This window comes from Triticum aestivum, chromosome 5B (genome assembly GCF_018294505.1).
Source record: "Triticum aestivum cultivar Chinese Spring chromosome 5B, IWGSC CS RefSeq v2.1, whole genome shotgun sequence".
NCBI lineage: Eukaryota > Viridiplantae > Streptophyta > Magnoliopsida > Poales > Poaceae > Triticum > Triticum aestivum.
The window spans coordinates 614,828,796-614,844,622 of record NC_057807.1 but is presented as its reverse complement, the minus strand read 5'-3'; the positions used below and the strand labels follow the sequence as shown (position 1 = coordinate 614,844,622).

At 54.8% G+C, this 15,827-nt stretch overlaps 1 protein-coding gene across 2 annotated transcripts; it reads right to left on the bottom strand.

The window, feature by feature from the left end:
• Positions 1 to 2,794: 2,794 nt before the first annotated feature.
• On the bottom strand, positions 2,795 to 4,258 carry LOC123117176 (BTB/POZ and MATH domain-containing protein 4). Of its 2 annotated transcripts, XM_044537998.1 has the most exons (2): positions 3,364 to 4,258; positions 2,795 to 3,162 (listed from the first exon to the last, which is right to left on the bottom strand). In XM_044537998.1, exons 1-2 carry the CDS (start codon positions 3,933 to 3,935, stop codon positions 2,877 to 2,879), a joined length of 858 nt encoding a protein of 285 aa, XP_044393933.1. In that variant the 5' UTR covers positions 3,936 to 4,258; the 3' UTR covers positions 2,795 to 2,876. The 2 variants fall into 2 exon arrangements, with proteins under 2 accessions (XP_044393933.1, XP_044393932.1); XM_044537997.1 differs by having other exon boundaries at positions 2,795 to 4,257.
• Between the last annotated feature and the right edge of the window lie 11,569 nt (positions 4,259 to 15,827).

Below are 15,827 nucleotides of genomic sequence, written 5' to 3'. Positions count from 1 at the left end.
AGATTAAAAAAAGTCCAAATAACAAAATCACGTAGGCGGGACGAAACCAAGAATACCACCTTGCTTTAAAACATATATTTTTTACCTTTTTTCATGAAAGTGGCAGGAGCAGGCCCATCAAAGGAAGGTCGATGCCCAGCCAGTTGGGCCGTTGCACCTTCCGACTATGTTCTCCCATCGCATGAAAACACGGCCAGAAATTCACGTGAATAATACCACCTCATTAGATTAAAAAAAGTCCAAATAACAAAATCACGTAGGCGGGACGAAATCAAGAATACCACCTTGCTTTATTAGTAGGTATAGATATAGATATAGATATAGATATAGATATAGATATAGATATATATAGTCGTTCGTTGTGCGGCCGAACCCAACAAATTAAACGAAACGTGCCGCACACAGCACACGCACCCTCTCCCTCTAGTGTCTCTCACCCCCACCCGACTCATTTCCTTCTTCCCCCGCCCCCTCCTCAGCCGTTGACCACTCTCTCCCACAACGGGAGTTCGGCTCGGTTGTAGGGATACATCGCAGAATTACTAGCTCCTTGGCCCTATCTATTGTTGCTGAAGATTCATCAACCTCATCAGGTTGCACTTGCATCCCACTCATTTTTTTTAGCGAGAAACTCTTTCTAGAGAAAGACTTCCTTCTTAGCCGCAAACACTTTGTTATCGGAAGACTGGTAGAAGGAATACCCAACTGTTTTCTTGGGATATAACCTACAAAGTAACGTCGTCAAGTTCTTCATCACGACTCATTCCCGTCTTTACCTTCTCCACTCCACATACACCCTGTCACAGCAAGAAATCAATCCTCAACTTCCGATTTTCCGTCTACCAAAATCACTTTCTCCTCCATATCATCTGGTCCAGAGGAAATCCTCCCGCCGGTTTCTTGCCTGGATTGCGGCAACCGTGTCATCAGCTTCATATCTGTAGGTGGTGGCAATACGAGGCATCATTTTCGTTTCTACAAGTGCGTCAGAAAAGATGTAAGCCTCATGGAAAATCTGAAATTAATTCATGTTTTCTTTTCTTTCCGGTGTACATCCATGCCACACTAACCCTGTGAGTCTCTTAATCCCAGGTGGACTCTGTGGATTCTCCAAATCTACAGATACATACCGCAAGCAGCTGATTCGGATGTCATCTGGGCAGCAGTACCAACTACCAAGTCGAACAGCCTGCACCTCCTCACTCGCCCGCACATCTGCATCGCAGAGTCCAGCGGGAACAATAATTTGAGGACGGCAAAATGAGCGGCATTTATTTCTTTCCATATTTGATCCCAAAACCCTTCTCCCAAGAATACAGGTTGAAGAAATCATAAGCCTTGCCAAGGGAGTCGAAGTTTGTCCCGAAGTTTGTCCCAAGCACTGGAGTAATAACGCTTCGGTTGGGTTGTCAGTAAAACACCTTACTCCCTTCTTGAAAGCACTCACACAGGACGGGCAGGGTGCCCTGCTGGGGGCAGCGGCACAGATCCTCAACCTGTAGAATTTTCAAGACAATTCTCAGTAAACAACTTTACCTCAACAAATAAGCTGACTTTTATATGACTGAAGTACTAATCCACCCAATGATCCACTCTATGCGAAGTATGATATTTCATTAAGATTCAGTGTTTCATCTCCAGAGTTTCTAACACAGGGCAAACATGCTTACTCAAGTCATTAACTGAGACTCCAAACTCAGACAAAACTAGTACTTGTATATTAATTAATAAAGCAGATAGTCTACAGCAGTTCGGATCAGTATACAGATAATATGAATTCGTAACACAGATACCAGTATTTGAGCATCCTAGCTCACACCAAACTTCTAGTGCCTACTAATTCACAAACAAGACACCAGTTTATAGCAGTTCGGATCAGAGTTCAGATAATATGAACTTTTCCGAAAGATGCTCACCTCTTTCTTACTCCATCCGGGTGCTTGCGACTTCATCTTCCCTCTTGAAAGCTCGGAGGTTTGAGGCGAACTCTCCCACCTCACAGCCACTGCCGCATCTGCCTCCAGGATGCGTGCTTCCGCTCTCACTGCCGACGGAGGCTAGATGGTCCACAAACATTTACAACGCTCCAGTATTCAACAACTAAAGTAATTGGCACACATCCTCCCGCACTAACTTACTCACAGGATATCACGAGCATCTGTGCTCGAGAGAAGAAACTCCGCGTCCCGCAAGCATCTAGTAGTGATGTATTAAGGACACATGCAAACTACCATTGTAGTCGGTCGCTACAAAACAGTGCAGCGGTGACAAGCCGTGCGGTCATCAGCGCTTGTCATTTGGTCATGTTCAACTGATTCTCTTGGTATCCTCATGGCTATGTTTAGCAAACAACAGAACTACAACATTTGTGCTTAACAGAAAACTACAAAATGTTTTTTCCCCTTTAAAACCAAGTTTTCGAAAACTGAATCTGAACAACCCCCATCAGCATAACAAGTGCACAGCAGCACTACCAGCAATGCTCAGAGGGAAGAAATAACCAATTCCCCGTCACAACTATTAGTAGCTGGCAGAGGATATCAATAGTCAAATGCTTGAGGATTACATGCAGTTTTTTTTGCCTTAGTGCTTAAACTGAATTATACACAGCATCCATAATTTACAGTCAGTTTTTTAGTGCGAAAGTAGGCATGAGTTGAGTGTTAATAAAACCGAACACAATGAAGTAACACAAGCATCTGGTGGTGATGTATCAAAAAGACGCACACAACTCACCGTTGTAGTCAGTCACAACAAAACAGGGCAACGGTGACGAGCAGTAGCATAATCAATCTACTCGCCTGAACATATATTTAGATTGAATGATTAGTACTGGTAGCATTTTTGTTCAGACAATAGTGCCAAACACATTACTACTAAATTGTCATGATAATATCCTTTGCCGATTTAAATTCTGTCGGGATTATTCTAGCTATCAGCTCCCTCAGAACATACGGGCAGCTAGATTTGAGATGCTCATACCCATCACTTGCTGTCATCGCCTCAAAATTGGACGGAGAAGTAAGGAACTGGAAACAAGCATCTTTGAGACGACGGAAACCATGCTGCTCGGCTAATGCCAAACTAGTTGCCACCATGTCGGAATCAATGTGACTGCACAATTTCTCCTCGCATATCAGCTTCAACCTCCCGATATTGTACCTGTCAGCCGCCACGAGAAGATGGCCAGCCATCACCACATCAAACTCAGGAGGAACCGAGTCGGTGTATATGAAATGGAGCAATGACTTGAACACATCTGCTTCCATGTCACAGATTTCAATAGGACTAGCAGCAGAACTCTCCTGCATGGCTCCAAAAAGCTCCGCCTTGAAGACAGAAGACCGAGCAGCGAGGACACACCTGTGAGCAGACAATGGCTGCCCGCCGACTTGAAAGGTTACGTCTGCTGCATCCTTGTTCTTGAGCAGGTCACCGAGATGCCGATGCAGATCACTTGGAGGAACACTTGTTTCTTGGGCATGGATGACGGTGATATCGCACCTTAGGGTGAGACAGTCGTCTCTTAGATGCGCCAATGCCTCCAGATCAGCCTTCTTGATGAACTCATGGTAGCCCCAGCTTGTAATTCCCCTTGAGAATGTGCGTATAGCGTTGGGGGTACGGCTATATGAAGGCAGCAGTTCTCCATTCTTGCCAAGTACACTGAGCGTGTATTTCGCGTTCACATCTTCCGCACCGGCAGATTGAAGAGCCAGATAAAGAGATATGAAGTCGGTGCAATCCTTAGGGTAACCGTTTGGGTAGTATTCTATGGTCCAGTCGTGGCCTCCAACACTGAAAGGGGCAGAAGTCAGGCCCTCGCCATTCTTGAGTAGCGCCTTGGCTCTTGAGTATCTATCTATCTTGAGCACACACGACTTCTCCTGAGATCCAGCTACAATGGCAGCAGAGATCTTGCAATGCTCTGCCATTCTGGTCGTGGTCTGCAGTAAGATCGATGCCTGGAGGGTGCAAAGATTACCTTGCTGCGTCTATCTATGTATGTTCCTTCTCGCCGCCGCCCGGTGATCTCATCGGAAGCACGGCCGCCGTTGCCCGCTGGCGCTAAGGGATGGGGAGTCAGAGCGCGGGGCGGGGATTGGCGGAGGTGGAGCTCCACGGCGGGTGCTGGTGGCGCCGAGGGAGGAGCGGAGCGCGGGAGCGGGAGCGGAGGGTGTCAGGGGGAGAGACGCGTGGGGAAGAAGAGGGGTGGCGGCGGAGCCGAGAGGGATTGTCGCGTGCTTTCTGCCGGTTGTGAGAAAATCGGAGAGCCAAGATCGGCTAGGGCAGGAGATCGGACGGCTGAGACTACAACGCCCTGAAAAAGTGAAAGCCCCGGTCAAAGGAAAACACCTCGACCTAGATGTTGCAAGATGAGCACCCTAAGAGCATCTCCAATAATGGCTGTAAAATAGGGCATCAAAATGTGTGTGAATTAAAAGTTTAAAGCGTCAAAAAATAGTTGTTGGCACCATAAAATAGGGCACCCCAAAACAGCAATCTTGACCCGTGAAGGCCATGCCTCGCTATCGTTCTTGTGCTTTGACTTCTTGAGATCCCTCTTCCGGTAGTACTCCATCTCGTACTAGACCAACAAGTACTCTGGGTGTTCCTTGGCAAACCTCACCATCGCCTCCTCATCACTCTCTTGGATGTTGTCCTGCTCCTCGACAACAATGCAGGTCTCCAGCTTCATTGAGTGGGGACTCTATGGTCACCCGCGGACCGACAAGCTCGGCCGCATGCCGGCTCTCGAACTCTGGGAAGTTGCACCTCTCAGACGGCAGGACGAGCCTCCACGCCTTGATGGCGTAGGCGTGGGCAGCAATGTCTGTTGCCGTGAAGGTGTCGAGCCAGTACCGCCGGGCGTCATGCTGGAACTCGACGCCGAGTCAACCGGACGACCACAACCGCATCCCTTGAATCCGGTCTTGCCCTTGCCCTTCGGCATGGCCATTGCGGAGGGTCGACCGGGGATTGATGTCATGAGGATGCGGCGGATGGAGGTGACAACTATGCGGTGGCGGCACGGCGGATTTGACGGTGGCGATGCGGCGGGATGCTGATTTGGTTGGTCCGACGGGCGGCGGCAAAGGGGGCGGGTGGATCCGGTGGTGGTGGGTGCGGCAGAGGTGCGGCGGTCATGAACTTGTAGGGGGCGGTGGTGAAGGAAATATGCCCTAGAGGAACTAATAAAGTTGTCATTTATATTTCCTTATATCATGATAAATGTTTATTATTAATGCTAGAATTGTATTAACCGGAAACTTAGAACATGTGTGAATATATAGATAAACAGACTGTCACTAGTATGCCTCTAGTTGGCTAGCTCGTTGAATCAAAGATGGTTAAGTTTCTTAGCCATAGACATGAGTTGTCATTTGATTAACGGGATCACATCATTAGAGAATGATGTGATTGACCTGACCCATTCCGTTAGCTTAGCATTTGATCGTTTAGTATATTGCTATTGCTTTCTTCATGACTTATACATGTTCCTATGACTATGAGATTATGCAACTCCCGAATACCGGAGGAACACTTTGTGTGCTACCAAACGTCACAACGTAATTGGGTAATTATAAAGGTGCTCTACAGGTGTCTCCGATGGTACTTGTTGCATTGGCATAGATCCAGATTAGGATTTGTCACTCCGATTGTCGGAGAGGTATCTCTGGGCCCTCTCGGTAATGCACATCACTATAAGCCTTGCAAACAATGTGACTAATGAGTTAGTTGCGGGATGATGCATTACGGAACGAGTAAAGAGACTTGCCGGTAACGAGATTGAACTAGGTATTGAGATACCGATGATCGAATCTCGGGCAAGTAACATACCGATGACAAAGGGAACAACGTATGTTGTTATGCGGTTTGACCGATAAAAGATCTTCGTAGAATATGTAGGAACCAATATGAGCATCCAGGTTCCGCTATTGGTTATTGACCGGAGATGAGTCTCGGTCATGTCTACATAGTTCTCGAACCCGTAGGGTCCGCACACTTAACATTCGGTGACGATCGGTATTATGAGTTTATGTGTTTTGATGTACCGAAGGTAGTTCGGAGTCCCGGATATGATCACGGACATGACGAGGAGTCTCAAAATGGTCAAGACATAAAGATCGATAATTGGACGACTATATTTGGACATCGGAATTGTTCTGGGTGAGATCGGGCATATATCGGAGCACCGGGGGGTTACCGGAACCCTCCGGGAGGTATATGGGCCTTATTGGGCTTTAGTGGAGAGAGAGAGGAGAGGCCAGGGCAGGCCGCGCCCCCTCCCCCTCTAGTCTGAATTGGACTAGGAAGAGGGGGGGCGGCGCCCCCCTTTCCTTCCCCCCTCTCTTCCCCTTCCTTCTCTCTTAGTTCAACTAGGGAAGGGGGGATCCTACTCCCGGTGGGAGTAGGACTCCTCCAGGGCGTGCCATAGAAGGGTCGGCCCTCCCCCTCCTCCACTCCTTCATATACGGGGAGGGGGGCACCCCATAGACACAGAAGTTGATCATTGATCTCTTAGCCGTGTGCGGTGCCCCCCTCCACCATAATCCACCTCGGTCATATCATCGTAGTGCTTAGGTGAAGCCCTGCGCCAGTAGCTTCATCATGACGTCGTGCTGACGAAGCTCTCCCTCGAAGCTCTACTGGATCATGAGTTCGTGGGATGTCGTCGAGCTGAACGTGTGCAGATCGCGGAGGTGCCATACGTTCGGTACTAGGTCTAGTCAATCTTGAAGACGTACGACTACATCAACCATGTCATAACGCTTCCGCTTACGGTCTACGAGGGTACGTGGACAACACTCTCCCCTCTCGTTGCTATGCATCACCCTGATCTTGTGTGTGCATAGGAATTTTTTTGAAATTATTGCGTTCCCCAACAGTGGCATCCGAGCCAGGTTTATGCGTAGATGTTATATGCACGAGTAGAACACAAGTGAGTTGTGGGCGATAATAGTCATACTGCTTACAAGCATGTCATACTTTAATTCCACGGTATTGTTGGATGAAGCGGCCCGGACCGACATTACGCGTACGCTTACGCGAGACTGGTTCTACCAACATGCTTCGCACACAGGTGGCTGGCGGGTGTCAGTTTCTCCAACTTTAGTTGAATTGAGTATGGCTACGCCCGGTCCTTGTTGAAGGTTAAAACAACACATACTTGAAGAAAAATCGTTGTGGGTTTGATGCGTAGGTAAGAACGGTTCAAGCTCAGCCCGTAGCAGCCACATAAAACTTGCAACATGTCGGGGGTTTGGTGCGACATATGCCAAAGGATGGCTTATCATGGTGGGAGCGAGTAGAACGTCCCCGGTGCCCGGAACCGGGATGAGGCGTAGACATGAACGTCGACGTACTTTACCCAGGTTGGGGGCTCTCCTTGGAGATAATACCCCTACTCCTGCTCTGCGGGGTCTCCGCATGATCAGTATGGCACAAGTGATACAAGTGTGCTCCTTGAGTTGTATGCTAGAGGTAGGAGATGGCAAGGCTAGCCCTCTCCTGCTCTAGTGATCTGGCTAGGTCTAATGGGGTGGGAACCCGTTGCATGGGTGCCCTGGGGGCTTATATAGGCCTACCCCCCAGCGGTACAATGGTAATCTGGCCGGCTGCTGGGCCTGGCTGTCAGCGTCTCTGGCCTCCGGCTTCTCCGCCGACTACTGGGGCCCGCCACCTGCGGGCCCTGCCAACTGGTCTGGTACGGAGCCGACAGGCCGCTCATTAAGCCGTGCTGCTAATGACGCGGGCTTGGTCAACTCAGCGTGGCTACAGTCCTGCCGCCTGGTGGGAGGTCACTATAGCCACACCTGGTCTCATCAGGTTAATGGCACCCTTGCTTCGAGGGTGGGGACGGTCGCGTGCTGGAGGCCCGCCCGCCCACGGTCCGACTAATCCGGCGTGCGCCGTCTTCTGGGGTGTCACTGCCCGGGAGGGCCCGCAGCCTGCGGGCCGTACCGACAGGCCGTCATGGGGAGCAGGGCTCCGCCTGTCCGGTGTGACGCCAAGGGTAGGTGGCAACAGTGCCACGTCGTGCCGAGATCTCCGTCCGTACGGGGCACTGTGGCCACGCCGAACCCACGATTTGGGGATAAGGGCTTCACTGTAGCCACGCCCCATCACGTCCTCTTGAAGGGGGCACAAACTCTGAGGCCGCGAGGTGGCCGCCTGCTTGATGCCGCCCTCTCTAAAGGCCGGCTGGATGGAGTCGGTTGTTCGCGGTGCCGTCGGCCGGTGGTTGGCCGCCCTCTAGTGGCCGGCTGTTGAGCTAGCCGGCCCCCGGAGGGCGGAGCTTCAGCTTGGGGCTCAGCAAGGCGGAGCTGACCCAAAGTCTTGATAAATCCATGGACTCAGGTGAGGCTACCCGTGGCCCATTACTCCGACACTAGTCCCCGAAGCCGGTGAGGCGTTGCGGTCGAGAGGCCGCGAAGTCTCAGCGGCTTCCCTCCCCACCGAGCTCCAGAAAAAATGTTCGATCCAGTTCGCGGTTAGCCGATTGCTGGAGTCGGCCTTGGCCAGGCGGGACTTTTTGGTAATTTTTTGAACTTCAAGGCGGGAAAACAGGTGGCATGCCTGCTAAGCCTCCCGGGGCCGCCGCCTGCCACGGACGCGCCACGCGGCCCATGCCAGCCCGGCCAGCCTGCCATCCTATGCTCCTGATGGGACGTGACAGTGGGCCGGGCCCGCCACTACCGCGCCTCGGCACCCGGGCAGATCCACTGCACCGAGGGGGACGGTTGCGATTCCCACGACCACTCGAGGGGTGGTGAATTTGCACGGTAAATGGGGGTCGTGGGGTCGTGGGCGCAGTTAATCCCACGACCCACGCCCCGCCCCCTCGGCTTCGTAGCCCAAGGGCTATAAGTAGGGGGAGGGAGAGGTGCGGCAAAGCTCGCGAGCCCCCTCCCACTCTCTCTTCTTCATCTGCTCTCTCCTCCATCGCCGCCAGTGCCGCTCCGTGCTGCCGCCGTTCTCCGCCGATGCAATCCTCCTCCTTCAAGGCCCTGCCTTTGAGCCATGGCGCGCGAGAAGGGCGGTGACTGGGACGGATCAACGGTAATCGAGGATCACATCTCCTTCCTCTGTGACACGTGTCGGATGCCGAACGCGGCATTCGTCAAGGCGTGGGTGTCGCCGGAGGCGGAGATTTTGCCAGCGCCAAGGGGGAACGAGCGGGTCGTCTTCCGCTTGCACTTCCTCCGCGGCTTCGGCCTTCCGGTGAGCGGCTTCCTCCACTCATACCTCGATTTCAATCACCTCCAACCTCATTACCTCACGCCCAACACTGTGACTCTACTCTCCGCCTTCGTCACGGCGTGCGAGGGCTACATCGGCATCCTCCCCACACTCGAGCTGTGGGGAGCGTTATTCTATGGGAAGCTTGGCACCTCTGCCAAGGAGACGGCAACCGAGTGCGGCGGGTTCGTCGCCGTGCGCCTGCCGGCGAAACGGAACGCCTTCCCCGTCGTCAAGCTGCCACAGTCTGTAAAGATGTGGCAGCAATCTTACTTCTATGTTGAGAACGTCGATCCGGCTGTCGACTTCATCAACCTGCCGGCCTACAAGGCCGGTCCTCCCACCGGGCTCCGGCCCAACTGGGGCCCAACTGGGGCTACAAGCCGAAGCCGGTGTTACGGATGCCGCGGCCGCCATCAGCCGACTCCGGGTGCTCCAGGAGTCGGAGGGCCTCGTGGGCTTCGACCTCCTCATCGCCCTCATTGAGTGCCGAGTCCTCCCGCTCCAGGGCCGCCCTCATCCGATCTTCCGGATGAGAGGGCGCCGCGACCCCAGCCGGCTGTGCACGAAGGAGATGCCGACTGCCGAGGTTGCGCGGATGGTGAACGAGATCTCCGACCTCAAGCTGTCGGAGGGTAACTGGCGGTACGGGAAGCGACCGTACTCCCGTGACGAGCCGCCGCCTGACGTAAGTTCCTTCATTTCTTCCTTCAGATCTGTTTCTCAGTCTTGCTCTCGTCATGATGCGACTACATTCTGGAGTGCAGATTTATATGTCTGAGGCGACGGCCGCCATCGTGGGCCGGGTGGCGACTACCTGCTGGACAGGGCGGTGAGCGATATGGATGACCCCAACTTGGGGGCGGCCGCCTTGGCGGACAACACAATAGGCGGCGGCGGTGGAGCAGGCGGCTCCGAGGAGGGCGGCAGCATGGAGACTTGGCCCGACGATGACGAAGATGAAGACGAGCCGCGCCCCGCCCGGAGCACTGCCAACACTGGCACCGGCCCCTCTTCTGGGCCGCCCGCCTATGGCGGCAAGCGCAAGCGGAGGCAAGGCGCTGCCCTGTTTGGCAGCACGCCAAAGAAGCCCAAGAACCCGGTCGCGGTGACCAGGCAGAAGGAAGCCGCGGCCAAGGTGGCCAAATATCAGAGGCAACCGAAGGTGCCGGTTATGGTGTTAGCGTAATTGTTCTTCCCATGCTTTCCACTTCTTCGTCGATCCGGCCTGAAAAAACTTTCTGACTTGTCTTCTTATCCCAGGGCCCCGCTAACTCTCGAGAAGTCGGGAGCCACCTCGGTCATTAGGTCGGCGGCGACCTCCTCCACCAGCCGGCGAATTGATCCGGCCGCCGACCTCCGGGAGGTGACGGAACAGAACACGCGGGAGGCGCGTGAGGAAGAGGCTGACCGCCCGGCGAAGGCGGAGGCGGACAAGGCAGCAGCGTCCGCGACGAGGAAGCTGGCGCAGGCGGAGGCCGAAGCCACGGAGAGGGATCGGCTCGCGGAGGCTGCACACCACCAGGAGCCGCTGCTCGTGACGCCTTTGAACCCAGTGCCACCTCTTCCGGAGTTTGAGGCGACGACCGGAGGAGCCGGCGACGAGCAGCCGGTCATGGAGAGGGAGGGCGGCGACGTGGCCATGTCGGACGTCATCGTGTCGCCGCCACCGCCGACAAGCGAGATGCAGACGGACCTTACTCCCGAGGTCCGCACACCCGTATGCCACCGTCTTGAGAAGGTGGCTTCAGCACCGCGACCGTTGGAGGCCGGTGCCGCGAGCTCATCGGTCCCTGACACTGAGGCGACCAGCGCCACGCTGGTCAGCTGGATACGCGGGGGCAGGACGGGTGCCCTGAACCAGGTGTCCCTCGACCACCGGGCCAAACTCCGGTCCGAAGCCGAAGCCCTCAAGCGCTGCAACGAGGCTTTCCTGGACTCGCGGGCCGCCATCCGCGTAAGTTTTCTTTGCCTCTCTTCATTGGTTGATCTTCTTGCTTCCTTCCTTGGGGCGCGCAAGCGCATCCACTGGGTGTAGTCCCCATGTTTCGGGCCGACTGCTGAGCAGGCGGTCCAGAACTTTATCTTGCAAGTGTCAAATGCCGATTTTGTCTGGTATCCCTTCTGCAGGACTACCACAACCTTCGAGTGGTCGCCTATAACTCCAGGGTTCGGGAGCTGGAGACGCAGACCTCCCATCTGTCCGAGAGCCGGAGTAAGCTTACTTTTTTTTTTTCACAGGGGCGCGATGGCGCACCCGCGGGCTGTAGTCCCCAAGGTTCGGGCTGACTGCTGAGCAGTCGGGCCGAATCTCCTTAGTGGATCTACCTTTGTTAACTGCTTCTTCTCTGCGGGGGCGCAATGGCGCACCCGCGGGCTGTAGTCCCAGAGATTCGGGCCGACTGCTGAGCAGTCGGGCCGGATCTCCCGGCAACTGCGTCCCTCTTTGTCTTTTTGACTGATGCTCTTTCTTATTTTCCATTTACAGAGGCCAACCCAGCCTTGCAGCAGCAGCTGGGCGAAGCCAACACTGCTCTACACGGCAAGGAGGCGGAGTGCAGCAAGCTGACCGAGGAGCGAGACCGGCTGGTCGCTCAGCTCACCGAGAAGACGAAGGCCCTCAAGACGGCCCAGCGGGAGGCAAAGGCGAAGGAGACCGATGTCCTCGCCGAGTTTGAAACCGAGCGCACCGCCTGGACCGACAAGGAGGCGCAGACGACGGCCTACTTCAGCAGCATCGAGGATTTGGTCGATGGTAAGCTTTATTCTTCTTATCTCTTGTCTTGAGCTGCCGGCCTTTGTCTAAGCCGACTGCTTGTTTTTGACTTTGTTCTTCTTTCCTTCTGCCCGAGCAGATTTCTTCCTGGGTCACTCCGTCACTGTGAATCAAATCATCGAGGCCCAACGCCCGGAGCGGAGGGCGGAAGGCGTGCAGATTGCCGCTGACGCCCCCCGGACCCTCAATGAGCATATCCTCAGCATCCAGGCCCGTCTTCGGCCCGCCCATCAAGTGTTGTGCCGTCTTCAGCGCATCAGGGCCCAAGCGGTTTCCGCCCTCTGGCCAGGCTTGCCGGCTCTGCGCACCCCAAGTCGGACCGTTGACTGGCTGGAGGTGGCGGTCGGCCGCCTGGAGGCCTGGAAAGGCTCTGCAGCCCGGGCAGGAGCGCGCTGGGCCCTTGAGTTCGTCAAGGCATGGTATCCAAGGCTAGATCTAGCCCAGTTAGCCACGTTCCGGATGGAGGCGCAGGAGGAGATGGTGACGGTGTAAGCCGAGCTTATCAACAGGGCGGCGGCGATCGCTGACTTCACCGTACCAGCATCTTCGTTTCGGAGGTGGTCGAGGAAGGCGCCGAGGTGCCGCAGGAGTGGCTTGGGCTGAACCCGGAGGACAGCGAGGTCTCGGCCGAGGCCATCGACTCCAGTGATGAAGGGTAGGAGGAGGAGGAGGAGAGTGATGACGACATGCCGGAAGCTGGGGCGGATGGTCAGCCCCAACCTCAAGCAACAATCCGTGCTCCAAAAAGCTGACTACTGCTAGAGGCGGTCAAGCGGGGATCGACCAACCGCTCGTGCCTCCGACGGGAGCCACAGACTCCGTCATCCAGCCCTCCGTCGTCCCGACCGGTGCCGCGGACTCCAGTGCCTAGTCGGAGCCGCCTGCTGCGTCAGCCGGCGCGGCTGACTCCGTCATCCAGCCGGAGCCGCGTGCAGCACCAACCGGCACCGCCGACCCCAACGTCCAGCCAGAGCCGTCCGCGGTGCCAACAGTCACAGCTGACCCCAGCGCTCAGCCGGAGCCGCCTTCCGCACCAACCGGCACAGCCAACCCCAGCGCCCAGCCAGAGCCGCCTGCCGCGCCAACCGGCACAACCGACCCCAACGCCCAGCCGGAATCTTCCGCTGCTCCTTAGGACGTTTATCTTTTCCTTTTCCTGCTTGGTAGTCTGGACATTTAGATTAAATTCGCACAATTCCACCCGTGGGGTGTATATCAAACTTGTTGAATGCCGGCCAATGGGCCTTTATCTATGTAAATATCTGATCACAATTTTTCTTTGCCGACTCCTGTCTTTCTTTACTTTATACTCCTTGCTTTTTCCTTTGCCGCCCTCCCTTAGCTTCCCTCTTGCCAGCCAAGCAGCCGCTCTACGGACTGCGGCTGGTTTGAGTACTTAGCTTTTTGCGGGAGGGCAAGTACTTAGCCGTTTGGAGATTTTGGCAAGTGAAACAGAAGCCGGCCGGCCGTCTGCTCGGCAGCCGGCCGAACAGGTGTGGTGCCGACCTCGACTATATAAGTTTTTTCCTTAGCCATTTTTCATGTGGGCATTGTGTTGCAACCCCTGCCCGCCATTCAATCACTCTGCGAGCTGCGACTTCTGACAGAGGATGCTTTAGGTGCCAACACATTACTTGTCCGGCTGTAGGAGGCGGCATATAGCAGAAGGCAGCAAACCTCCGGGCCGACTGGTCGGACCCGGTGCCAGGCGGAAAATGATGAAAGAATGCATACTCATAGGCATAACACTTATCATATAGATAAACGGAGGGTAGTCCCCGAGTTCTTCTCGGGGGACCCGGAGTCTTTGTACATAATACAAAAGGTAGCGTGATACATACTGCTTTCAACTGTATAATCTTCGGAGGAGGTTTGCATTCCACGGCCTCTCCGTCTCCTTGCTTGAATCATGTCTTTTGCGTGCTCTGGGCTTCTGAGCGTCGATCAGATAGTAGGAGTCGTTGCCCAGCACCTGGCTGATGATGAAAGGGCCTTCCCAAGGTGCCAAGAGCTTGTGCTGGTCGGCTGTTCGCTGGATCAGCCGGAGCACAAGGTCTCCCTCTTCGAAGGATCCTGGCTTCACCTTGCGGTTGTAGTATCGGCGCAGACTCTGCTGGTAGATGGCGGACGGGCTGAGTGCCAACAGCCGGCCTTCCTCCAGCAGGTCGACACCGTCTTCTCGCGCTCCTTGGCGTCCGCCTTGGTGTACATGGTGACTCGCGGGGAGTCGAACGCTATGTCCGTCGGGATGACGGCTTCAGCACCATAGATGAGGAAGAAAGGTGTGAAGCCGGTCGACTTGTTCGGAGTTGTGCGCAGGCTCTAGAGGACAGCCGACAGCTCATCGAGCCAGCAGCCGGCCGAAAGCTCTAGAGGCTCGACCAGTCGAGGCTTGATGCCGGACAAGATGAGGCCGTTTGCTCGCTCAACCTGGCCGTTTGACTGCGGATGGGCAATGGATGCTAAGTCCAGTCGGATGCCCTGAGTCGCGCAGAAACGAGCCAAGGCTCCTTTGGCAAAGTTTGTGCCATTGTCGGTGATGACGCTATGTGGTAGGCCGTACCGAGTGGTGATGTCAGCGATGAAAGTCACGACAATCGGCCCATTCAGTTTCTTGATTGGCTTTGCCTCTATCCACTTGGTGAACTTGTCCACAGCGACAAGCAGATGAGTCATGCCGCCACGGGCTGTCTTGAATGGCCCCACCATATCCAAACCCCAAACCGCAAAGGGCCAAGCAATGGGAATAGTCTTGAGTGCAGAAGCTGGCAAGTGTGGCTTGGAGCGGAATCTCTGGCACCCCTGGCACTTTTGGACAAATTCCTTGGCCTCTTCCAGAGGAGTCGGCCAGAAGAAACCGTGGTGAAAAGCTTTGGCGACTAGTGCTCTTGAGGCCACGTGGTGACCACATTCACCTTGGTGAATGTCTCTGAGGATTGCTTGGCCTTTCTCTGGCTCTACGCAGCGCTGGTACACGCCTATGACACTGCGCCGTACCAGCTCTCTATTGACGATGGTGTATGCCGCGACTCGCTGTTGCACCTGTCTGGCTGAGATCTCATCAGTCGGTAGTTCTTTGTTCACCTAAAACTTGAGAATTGGCTGAGCCCAGGATGGTGTTGCTATTTCTTCGACTGCCACAACTGCAACTTGTATGAGGGCGGTTGGGCCGGGAGGTTGCGGGCTGGCAACTGCTTCCGCCTGCTGAGTTGAAGAAGTCCCGGGGCCGACTCCTGCAATCCCTGGGCCGGGTTTTGGAGTCCCCGAGTCGGGTGCAGCTGCAGCAGTCCCCGGGCCGTCTGCTGAAGTCCCCGTGCCGGCTTCTGGGACCCTCAAGTTGGATCCGACTGCTTCGGGAGGTGTTGGCACGAAGATGGAATCTGATTATGAGGATGGCTTGAGAAGGCGGCGTAGGGCGACGCCGACTGGTATTGCTTGTCGGGTGGAGCCAATCCGTGCCAAGGCATCTGCTTGCTCATTATCATTTTTTGGCACATGGAGAAACTCACACCCGTCAAAGTATCCACTGAGCTCCTGCACGAGGAAGCGGTAGCTTGCCATGTTTGCATCCTTGGCATCCCAGTCGCCTGACGACTGCTGGACCACCAAGTCGGAGTCACCATAGCATAAGATCCGGTGAATGCCGAGTTCCTTGGCAAGACGGAGTCCGTGTATGAGTGCCTCATATTCTGCTACGTTGTTGGAGGCGTCAAAATGGACTTACAACACATATTTGAGCTTGTCGCCTTTGGGAGAGGTGAGGACGACGCCGGCTCCTAGACTGGTGCGCATTTTTGAACCATCAAAG